At 41.4% G+C, this 12135-nt stretch overlaps 1 protein-coding gene across 3 annotated transcripts in view; it reads left to right on the forward strand.

The window, feature by feature from the left end:
* The window catches only part of kif3a (kinesin family member 3A), a 90906-nt gene that overhangs the window by 22651 nt on the left and 56120 nt on the right, over nt 1-12135 (forward strand). For all 3 annotated transcript variants that reach the window (XM_038796141.1, XM_038796140.1, XM_038796139.1), the window contains exons 3-5: nt 2953-3097; nt 10647-10731; nt 11195-11300. In XM_038796141.1, the coding sequence (XP_038652069.1) occupies nt 2953-3097; nt 10647-10731; nt 11195-11300 (336 nt within the window). The remainder of the gene's footprint in view (nt 1-2952; nt 3098-10646; nt 10732-11194; nt 11301-12135) is intronic.

Genomic DNA, 12135 nt, shown 5'->3' on the forward strand with positions numbered 1-12135 from the left:
CATCTTTCGGGATTGTGGGAGGAAACCGGAGCACCCGGATCAAACCCACGTGGACACGAGAACGTGCAGACTCCACACACAGTGACTCAAGCCGAGAATTGAACTTGGGACCCTGGAGTTGTGAAGCAATATTGCTAATCTTAGAATAAGAGGTAACAAATTTGAGGAGAAACTACTAAAGGGGTGTGAATCTGTGAAATTTGCTACCCCAGAGTGCAGTGGATGCAGGGACAGTGAGTACATTTATGGAGGACAGATTTTTAATTGGTAATGGGTTGAAAGGTTATGGAGACCGGGCAGGACAATGGAGTTGAGGCCAGGATGAGGAACATATCAGCCATGATAGAATAGCGGAGCAGACTCGATAGACGTATGGCTTAATTCTGCTCTTGTATCCAGTGAGCTTTAAAAAAAAATAAAATAAATTTAGAGTATCCAATTTATTTTTTCCAATTAAGGGGCAATTTACCATGGCCAATCCACCTATCCTGCACATCTTTTGGGTTGTGGGGACGAAACTCACGCAAACACGGAGAATGTGCAAACTCCACACAGACAGTGACCCAGAGCTGGGATCGAACCTGGGACCTTGGCGCCGTGAGGCAACCGTGCTAACTACTTGCGCCACGGTGCAGCCCATCTAATGAACTTCACTAGCACCGCATAGAGGCCTCCAGTCCCCATCCAGAAAATTTGTTGCCAGTTCAGGTGGAGGCTCTGCATACAGTCGCGGCCTAACAGACTGTGTCCTGTCACCATAATCAGCGGAAGTCTTACCGACTGTTGCCCGTAAATCACTGGGGTCATTGTGGTCCCTGCAATGGCGAATGGCTCACCCGTACAAGTTGCCAACCTCTTCTCAGTGTCTTGCAAATTTAATTGTTGAATCCCAGATTTTATGCAAGCGGGAGTCTGCCACAAAATGACTGAAACTGCAGAACCGTATTGAGTTTCATCTCTAAAGGGTGACCGTAGACTCCGTACAGGTTCTGCTGGCGTCTATAGGGGCGACAGGGCTACTGAAATTTGTGTTTTCTGCAGTTCCTACGTCTGCACATCCCACACCTCTGGGGCTCCCCTTCAGCCACCTCTGGGGTGGTGTCATGACTGATTGCCTCTGTCCTACAGCAGACCGGGCTTCAACGGTAAGCGACCCAGGTTGGGATTTGCGTCCCAGTGGTGCTGCTTGCCGGGAGGAGGTCCACCCAACAACGTTCACCTCCATACCTTGGTGTTCTTGCATTTTCTTTTCGGCGCTTTCCCTCAATAGTGCAATTTGCACATCTTGTCGTAGATCTAAAGATGGCTCCACAAATAATTTCCTTTGAGTTACCATATTATTGATGTCACAGACCAGGCGGTCTCATAGTGAAAAGCCATACTCCCAAAACTTGACCGGTTTTCTCAACCGTGTGAGGAAATCTTCTGGGGTCCTTTCTGCCGTGTTAAAATAATATTTCTTCACAATGACTGACGGCCTCGGGCTATAATGCTGCGCAACCAAGGTCACCAGTTCTTCAAAAACCTTGGTATCAGGGACTGCGGGGTACACAAGCTTTTTATCACTCCACTACAGGCGGTTAAAAGGATTACTGTCTGTCGGTCTTCACCGGTGATAGCATTTGCCTTACTTTAATCATACTGCGTCTAGTCCCCAATCCTCGCATCAAACGTTTCCAATCTTCCGAATAACTGCACCTTGCAAAAATAAATTCCAGTGTTGGTCCTGTAGTGCAGAGGAGGTGGTTGATCATCTGACAGTCAGCTGCATTGATAGTAGCTCCACTTCTATTCTCGCCAGTTTAGTGACCATAGACGAGTCCAGGACGAGGAACTTTGTTTTACTATGAAGTTATATGTACAATTCTCTCCAGATCCCAGTTGGGTGAGGTGTCACTGCCGAAACAGGCTGACCCTCATATTACAAATTATTAGCGCCATGGACTCCTGGTCCTCAGCGGGGGAGACGGTACTCCATGAGACTCACAGGGAGGCTAATTGCTTCTACACCATAGGTCTCGTGCAGGTTATAACACTGATGCTCTGGTGAAAAAGGTCATCGACCATATTAACTCTCCCCCTCTACACCGATGTTGCCAAACATAATTATTTCCATCATTTTCTGTTTTTATTTCAGATTACCAGCATCTCTTCAGTCTTTTGCCTCATAGTTAGAGTTACCCCCCTAAATCTCTGTCTTCCTCATTCTTGTCTTTTATAAGTCCAACCTTTTTAACCCACTTAACCAAGCTTTTGATTGGTCCTCCCAGTATCACCTTTCTCTCTGTACACATTTTTGTCTGATTCCAATCTCTATGAAATACTTTGAAATTTTTTTTTTCTATTTTGCAGGTGTTATAACAGTAAGTTATTGTTACATGTAATTTACAGAACAGAAACCAGCCAAACTGTTGTCTGTTTTGCACGAGCCTCTTCCAACTCGGTTGATTCATCTTGCCCTATCCTTCTATCCTTTATTCTACGCATAGATTTCTAGTTTCCCCTTAAATGCACCTGCGTTGTTTGTGACAGCCACTTCATACAATAGTAGTGGGAATGTAGAGTTCACTAAGTAAATATATTTCTCCCTAATTTTTTATTGGATTAGTTAATTACTTTTTATGGCCTTTTGTATTGGACTTGCCATTAGTGGGATCATCTTCCCGATGCCTATCCTATCAAACGCCTTCATACTTTTGAAGGCTTCTACCAGATCAGCTGTCAGTCCTTTCCTTTCTAGAGGAAAGAGCCTCTGTTGTTTTAATGGATAGCCACCCAAGTCTTGGCTGACTGAAGCAACAGAGAAAATTCCTGAACATGAATTCCAATTATTTATCTCTCATGCTGCCAATCGCAAGCATCTTCACTTATAAAACTTTTAACATTGCTGTTAAACCTCATTCTGTTATGTTTCAGCTACAAATTACAAAACTCCTATTTTCATTTCTTCAGGTACTGTTTTTGCTTATGGGCAAACGGGCACCGGTAAAACATTTACCATGGAAGGGGTGCGGGTTGTGCCTGAACTTAGGGGCATTATTCCCAATTCTTTTGCTCATATATTTGGCCACATCGCAAAGTCTGAGGGTGACACCAGGTAAAGTTCCAACGTTAAATGTATCTTTGGGCTGCAAAAGCAATATAATAAAAATAAATGTTTTATTTGTTCAAAAATGAATTCTAGATTTAAAAAAAGTAATATTACAGACTCATTTAAGACGTTTCTGCTTTTGAAGCATAAAACAGTACTAAATTGTACTGTTATTTTTGAAAGGGTTGGATTATGGTGTTCAATCCTTGGTAGAGTAATGTCCTTTGAGTGCATGCATACATTGGCGGTCTTGGTGATGGAATCTGGTTTCTTATTGGTTTCGTCATGTTATGCATCCCCAGCTCTGTAAAGTCTCTGTAATGTTTTTTGTTTTATGAAGGCAAGTAAAACTATTGATTGGCACACTCATAGATTTTATATGGTGAAGTCCAAAAATCAGTGAGGATGAAATTAATTGCAAAGTCATCTAATTTGCCATTTCTACTGATAAAAGTATTGGTTCAGATTTCAGATATAGCAAATTTATTACTAACTAATGACCAAGACTTGGCATTCAACATGCAATCTTTTGCCAAAAGTGTTGGAAAGAAAACTTACAAAACCAGGGATCAAATTATATGAATAATAAATTAATTATTAAGTTGGGATTTTATGTACAGATACATGCTTCTAAATTATTTTGCCACCTTTTAAATATTACACCAACCTTGGAATTTATTTCACAATGTCTTTTGCACAACATATAACATGAGGATTTCTTTTCCCCAAGATATTGTTAGCGCAACTAAAATATGCCTCTTATAGTTACAGTAATTACAGTAGCAAAGCATATACCCTGAATGGAAAAATCCAATTGCTATCTTAGGATGCATCTATGATATTGGTGCTTTGAATAGATAGCCAAATCTGTCTTCCCTCTCCATTTCACCAAAATCCTTTAAGTCCATACCGATCAAATAATCAAACAATTTGATTGTAGGTGAGGTTTAGTCAATTGAAAACCTAGAATATATTGCAAATTAATAATTTAAATATTCAGTTGAAAAATATGAAGCCAGATAATTGCCTGGTAAGAAAGCTGATTAATTCTAATATACAAGACACTAAATGGAATGGAATAAGGTTAATCCAAAGTACCGCTACAATTCCAACCATGGCTGCATGTCAAGGGGAGAAATGTGTAAGCTGATCAAAGGCAAGTTCAGCACTGATACCAGGATGCACGTCTTCACACAAAGTTTAATTTAAATCTGGCATGGTCTTCTGGGTAGGGAAGTGGAATCAAAAACTCTGCAATCATTCAAGTAACAATTGGGTGGTAGATGCACTATAGTTTTTATGAAAGAATTAGCTAGTTACAACATATTGCCTCCCTTTTCTTTTCCCCCGATCATGTTATTCCAGGATGCTGATTCCAAGCTAAAACTGCATAATATTCTTTAATATGTGCACTATTATTTTTTCTTTTAATTTTAACACTCCATTTTCTTGCCAAATTTATTTTCTCCTCATCTCTCCTGAAGAAGTTGACCTCTTAGTGATTTACGGAGAAGCTATGGTAAATGGCCGTTACCAAAGTCTAATGGGGAAGAGGTAAATTAGGAAGTAGTGATCACAGTAGTTAAGCACAGAAGGAGTCCATTCAGTGCACTGCAGAGTCCATTCAGTCCTCTACCTCTCCAAAGGAGCAGTTTACCTAGTGCCATGCCCTCGCCTTCTCCCTAGTGCCTTGCAAATTTTTCTTTTCAGATAATTCAATTCTTTCTTAAATGTCTTGATTGAACCTGCCTCCACCACACTAGATTCCAATCGCTTGTTGCATGAAAATGTTTTTTCCTTGTGTTTCCATTGCTTCCTTTGCCAGTTACTTTAAATCTGTGCCCTCTTTTTCTTGGTCCTTCCACCAATGGGAATACTTCTGGTTCCCCATCTATTCTATCCAGATCCCTCGTGACTTTGTATATCTCCTTCAAGTCTCTTCTCAACCATCTATCTATGTAACTGAATTTCTCACTCCTCGACCCATTTTCATTAATCTTTTCTGCATTATCTCTAATTCCTTCGCATTTTCTAAAATGCGGCACTACGAACTCGGCCCAGTACTCCAGTTGAGACTGAACTCCAGTTCTACACATACACCCAGATTCCTCTGAGCCTGTACCCACTTTAAAATTAAATCCTTTATCTCTCCCTGTCCTTCCTACTAAAATGAATCACTTCACTCTCTTTTATGCATTAAATTTCATCAATACTTGTCCAACAACATGTATATATTTTTTGCAGTTTCAAGCTATCCTCCTCACTATTCACAATGCGTCCAAGGTTTGTACTACCCACCAATTTTGAAGTGGTGGCCATAGATGTTTCACAATATACATTAATGAACTGGAAGAATGAAGGGACTGTTGCTCAGTTTTCAGATGATACAAAGATCTGTAGAGGGACAGGTAGTATTGAGGAAGCAAGGGGGTTGCAGAATGATTTGGACGGCTAGGAGAGTGGGCAATGAAGTGGCAGATGAAATACAATATGGAAAAATGTGAGGTTATGCACTTTGGAAGGAGGAATTTAGGCATAGACTATTTTCTAAATGGGGAAATGCTTTGGAAATCAGAAGCACAAAGGGATTTGGGAGTCTTTGTTCCCGATTCTCTTAAGGTTAACGTGTGGGTTCAGTCGGCAGTTAGGAAGGCAAATGCAAAGTTAGCATTCATGTCGAGAGGGCTCGAACACAAGACCAGGGATATACTTCTGAGGCTACATAAGGCTCTGGTCAGACCCATTTGGAGTATTGTGAGCAGTTTTGGGCCCCCTATCCAAGGAAGAATGTGCTATCCTCGGGAAGAGTCCAGAGGAAGTTCACAAGAATGATCCCTGGAATGATGAGCTTGTCGTATGAGGAATGGTTGAGCACTCTGGGTCTGTTGGAGTTTTGAAGGACGAGGGGGGATCTTATTGAAACTTACAGGATACTGCGTGGCCTGGATAGAGTGGACGTGGAGAGGATGTTTCCACTTTGTAGAAAAAACTAGAAGCGGAGGACATAATTTCAGACTAAAGGGACGATCGTTTAAAACAGATGAGGAGGAATTTCTTCAGCCAGAGGATGGTGAATCTGTGGAACTCTTTGCTGCAGAAGGCTGTGGAGGCCAAATCACTGAGTGTCTTTAATTCAGAGATAGATTGGTTATTGATTAATCAGGGGTATGGGGAGAAGGCAGGGGAATGGGGATGAGAAAAATATCAGCCATGATTGAATGACGGAGCAGACTCGATGGGCCGAGTGGCCTAATTCTGCTTCTATGTCTTATGGTCTAATATTATCAGGAAAAGTGAGAGCCTTTTTCATTGGATGGTGATGTCTAGCACAAGGGGACATAGCTTGAAATTGAGGGGAGATAGATATAGGACAGATATCAGAGGTAGGTTCTTTACTCCGAGAGTAGCAAGGGCGTGGAATGCCCTGCCTGCAACAGTAGTGGACTCACCAACACTAAGGGCATTCAAATGGTCATTGGATAAACATATGGATGATAAGGAAGTAGTGTAGATGGGCTTCAGAGTGCTTTCACAGGTCGGCGCAACATCGAGGGCCGAAGTGTCTGTACTGCGCTGTAATGTTCTGTGTTCTAAACAACGGTCCTAACACCAACCTAACTTGGGAAACATTGCTGACCTTCCTCCAGTACAAAAAACATCCATTAACTGCTTCTGTTTCCTGTCACTCTCCAATTTCGTAACTACTGACCCTTTATGTGCTCACAAGTCTGTTGTCCTGCACTTTTGGAAGTTCATGCACACCTTATCAACAGCATTACTCTTCTTAAACCTCTCTGTTACCTCATCAAAAAAACCCAGAAAGTTAGTTAAACACAATTTGACTTTAACAAATCCATTCTGGCTTTGCTTACCTACCCATGTAACTATACTTTTGTCCTGAATTTGTGTTTCTGGAAGCTTTCCCACCATAGGTTAAACTGATTAGCCTGTATTTGCTGGCTTATCTTGACACCCTTTTTTGGATATTTGCAATTCTCCAGTCCTCTGGCATTACTCCCGAGTCGAGGAAAGATGGAAAATTATAGCCATTATCCCCGCAATTTCCATTTTCACTTCCTTCAGTACCCTTGGATGCACCTTTTCTGTTCCTCATGCCGTAATCAACTTTTATGTACTGATAGCCTCACCAATATCTCCCCCTTATCAATTTTAAACCCTTCAAATATCTGATACATCTTCTCTTTTACCATTTTACTGGGCAGCATATTCTTCCTTGGTTTGAAAACAGTTGCAAATGTCCATTTATGACTTTATGTCCCCTGCCTCCATACATAAATCTCATTTTGCTCCCTAATCAGCTCCACTCCTCCTTATACCACCCTTTTACTATTTGTATGCCTGTGGAAGATTTTTGGATTCCCATCTAATCTCTTTTCATACTCCCTCTTTGCTTTTCTTATTTGATTTTTGTTTTTCTTTCTTGATTTCTCACTTCCCATTTGATTAGGTGACTTTAGTTTTTAAGAATCTGCAGATTATGGGAGAAGGGAAAGATTGAGAAAGCAGGAAGTTTACAGATGGGAATTTCTCCAGGGAAAAATGAGTTTCGGTGGAGTCTTGAGTGAAGGAAACTTTATAGAATATTGTATTTAGAATTTGGGTGGCACTGTGGCACAGTGGTTAGCACTGTCTCAGTGCCAGGGGCCCGGGTTCGATTCTGACATCGGGTGTTGAGTTTGCACTTTCTCCCTGTGCCTACGTGGGTTTCCTCCAGGTGCTCTGGTTTGCTCCCACAGACCAAAGATGTGTAGGTTCGGTGGATTGGCCATGCTAAATTGCTCTTCGGGTGAGGTTGTAGGAATAGGATGGGGGATTGGGCCTAGGTCGTGTGGTCATTCAAAGGGTTGGTGCAGACTCGATGGGCCGAATGGCCTCCTTCTGCACTGTAGGGATTCTATGATCCCAAGTGGAGTTCAGCAGAGTACTCCCCACAGTAGTTGTAATTAAATCAAGAAAGAGACACAGTTTCAATTGAGTGAGAACATTAATGCCTCTTGATGAGTAATCTTTGTAGCTTGTATTGGACTGGTAAAAACAAACTTGACATATCTAAATGGTATTGAAATAGTTGAGAACTTGAGGTTTACAGACTTAAGTTGTTTAGGGCAACTCTTATTTCGCAAGAAACTGGAAACCAAATTCTTTGCAACCATGGAAGGCTTATGCAGAAAGTAAGGAGGCATGGGATAGTGGGAAATTTGGATAACGAACTGGCTAACCGATAGAAGTCAGAGAGTGGTGGTGGATGGCAAATGTTCAGCCTGGAGCCCAGTTACCAGTGGCGCACCACAGGGGTCAGTTCTGGATCCTCTGCTGCTTGTGATTTTCATTAATGTCTTGGATGAGGGAGTTGAAGTGTGGGTCAGTAAATTTGCAGATGATACGAAGATTGGTGGAGTTGTGAATAGTGAGGAAGGCTGTTGTCGGCTGCAAAGAGACATAGATAGGATGCAGAGCTGGGCTGAGACGTGGCAGATGGAGTTTAACCCTGACAAGTGTGAGGTTGTACATTTTGGAAGGACAAATATGAATGCGGAATACCTGGTTAACGGTAGGGTTCTTGGCAATGTAGAGGAGCAGAGAGATCTTGGGGTCTATGTTCATAGATCTTTGAAAGTTGCCACTCAAGTGGATAGAGCTATGAAGAAGGCCTATGATGTGCTAGCGTTCATTAGCAGAGGGATTGAATTTAAGAGCCATGAGGTGATGATGCAGCTGTACAAAACCTTGGTCAGGTCACATTTGGAGTACTGTGTGCAGTTCTGGTCACCTCATTTTAGGAAGGATGTGGAAGCTTTGGAAAAGGTGCAAAGAAGATTTACCAGGATGTTGCCTGGAATGGAGAGTTGGTCTTACGAGGAAAGGTTGAGGGTGCTAGGCCTTTTCTCATTAGAACAGAGAAGGATGAGGGGCGACTTGATAGAGGTTTATAAGATGATCAGGGGAATAGATAGAGTAGACAGTCAGAGACTTTTTCCCTGGGTGGAACAAACCATTACAAGGGGACATAAATTTAAGGTAAATGGTGGAAGATATAGGTATCAGGTCAGAGGTAGGTTATTTACCCAGAGAGTAGTGGGGCATGGAATGCACTGCCTGTGGAAGTAGTTGAGTCAGAAACATTAGAGACCTTCAAGCGGCTATTGGATAGGTACATGGACTATGGTAAAATGATGGGGTGTAGATTAATTTGTTCTTAATCTAGGACAAAAGTTTGGCACAACATCGTGGGCTGAAGGGCCTGTTCTGTGCTGTATTTTTCTATGTTCTATGTTTAACCAGCATTATCAGTGGAAGATGTGCTACTTGAGAATATGACTATAGAAATGTACAGTGTCTATGCTGGCTTTTGTTAAAGCACTTTGAAACTTGAGTTCACTGCCCAGCTCTCCCTCATACTCCCGCATTGTTTTCTTTTTCAATTGTACGTTATTCCCTTTAAAAATTGCAATTGTTTCTACCTCAACTAAAGCCTGTGATGAGGAATTATATCCTTTAACAACTGTCCATCATGAAATTCCTCTTCTTTTCTCACCCCAATGACAATTTTAGATTGGTGACCTGTTGTCAATGACTCATATCTGTTTGTTTCATTTAACAAAATTGAGAGGAAAGGAAATATTGCAATTTTCCAAATCATTTAATTATTTATAAGTTCATAAGATATAGAAGCAGAATTGGGCCATTTGGCACATCGAGTTTGTTCCGCTATTCGATCGTGTCTGATCTCAACCTGGCCTTAACTCCACCGTCCTGCCCGTTCTCCATAACCCTTTAACCCATTACCAATTAAAAGTCTGTCTAACTCCTCAAATTTGCTCACTGTCCCAGCATCCACCGCACTCTGGGGTAGCAAATTCCACAGATTCACAACCCTTTGGGAGAAGTAGTTCCCCCTCAACTCCTTTTTAAATTTGCTACTTATCCTAAGACTATGACCTCCCATTCTAGAATGCCCCACAAGAGGAAGAATCTGCTCCATATCCATACCTTTTGTCATCTTGTATACCTCAATTAGATCTCCCCTCATTCTTCTAAACTCTAGAGAGTATAGGCATAAACTGTTCAATCTCTTTTCATACAATCAACCCCTCATCAACCTAGTGAGCCTCTTCTGAAATGCCTCCAATGCCACTACATCTTTCCTCTAATAAGGGGACCAAAACTGTAGATTATTGATTTGTTATGTTGTGTGAGGTAATGCTTCTACTGCAGGATTAGTTTGACAAAAGAATAAAAATTAAGACAATGGACTCATTAAAAAAGATTAATAAACAAGGCACTTGTCATTTCTGATTAACTAGGAGATCTGTGAGGATAAATTAATCTGTTCCATGCTCCAATTGGGGAACCATATTGAAATATGCAAGTTGGAGAATTATTTACAATTATTATGTAATTAATCTTATCTACAAGCCACACTCTATTTGTGAGCATGGAACCCTGGTAGAAGTTTTGATTATTGAATCTAACCTCCGAAGTATGAATAAACTTTATTTTTTTGCCCCCCCCCCCTCCCCCCTAACCTTTGAAGGTTCCTAGTGAGAGTATCCTATCTGGAGATTTATAATGAGGAGGTTCGTGACCTTCTTGGAAAGGATCAGAGTCAGAGACTGGAGGTAAGAAATTCAGTCTTGTTCCACAACCAACTAGTGAGAAATAATGGAAAAAAACAATTTATTAAAATTTTATTCATTTCCTACACTAGATTAAGAAACTACAGGCTCTAGGATGCAATGAATGCCCTTCATATCTGGTGAAAGTTATTTCAAAACATATTAGTTGCTTATATTGGAGAATTCCACCGAGAAGCTTTTCATAGTAACACGATTTTAACATCATTTACATATTAAAGAATTCCTTTCTGATTTAATTGTACAGTTAATTTATGATGGTAATTTTCAACTTCACTTCCAGTTGATAACCTGGCAATGCCACTTGATTTTTATCGATTCTGCCAGGCTACTCCCGGGACAATAAAATAAAAAACTACTCCTATTATTTCAGTTCTGGTTATAGACATTTAGGTATCTGTCTCATTTCCATATCTTTCATTTCTATTTTTTGTGTCTCGTTGAGTAGGTCAAGGAGCGGCCTGATGTTGGAGTGTACATTAAAGATCTCTCTGGATATGTGGTAAACAATGCCGATGACATGGATCGTATTATGACTTTGGGAAATAAAAACCGTAAGTTTAAATTCATATGCAGTGTATGAATGTCACAAATTACATGTGTGATTGACCACGGTAATCTGTCCCTTCTCGAGCTGCCCGCAGCTTTGACATGGTTGACCTCTTCTACCATCTCTCTTTTGTCGTTCAAAGGGATGGGTCTGCTATCCCTTGGTTCCATTTTTGTCTATCGAGTCATTGATAAAGAATCACTTGCAATGGATTCTGTTCCTGCTCCTATTACCTCTTGAATGTTTAAGGCTTCAGATGATTTTTCATTTGTACACTGCTTCCCGGCAATGCCACCCAAAAGTAGAGCTTCAGATTCCACACATAGTGACAACACTGCCGGTAGGCGGCACTGCAGCACAGTGATTAGCACTGTTGTTTCACAGTGCCAGGGTCCCAGGTTCGATTCCTGGTTTGGGTCACTGTCTGTGCGGAGTCTGAACGTTCTCCCTGTGTCTGTGGATTTCCTTTGGGTGCTCCGGTTTCCTCCCACAAGCCCTGAAAGATGTGCTGGTAGGTAATTTGGACATTTTAAATTCTCCCTCTGTGTACCCGAACAGGTGCCGGAATGTGGTGACTAGGGGCTTTTCACAGTAATTCATTGCAGTGTTAATGTGAGCCTACTTGTGACAGTAAAGATTATTATTATTATTATGGCTCACCACCATCCCCTGTATAAAACCTGTCATGCTGCTTGTCTGACACCCAGTTGTGGATGATCAGAAGCTCCATCCAACTAAATATCAGAAATACCAAAGCCATAGGGCAGGATTCTCCGTCCAGCGACGCCGGAATCGAGGAACACGATTGGGCATGAGCCGAAAATCATGGCCGCTGACTG

Source organism: Scyliorhinus canicula, chromosome 4, assembly GCF_902713615.1.
Source record: "Scyliorhinus canicula chromosome 4, sScyCan1.1, whole genome shotgun sequence".
NCBI classification, from domain to species: domain Eukaryota; kingdom Metazoa; phylum Chordata; class Chondrichthyes; order Carcharhiniformes; family Scyliorhinidae; genus Scyliorhinus; species Scyliorhinus canicula.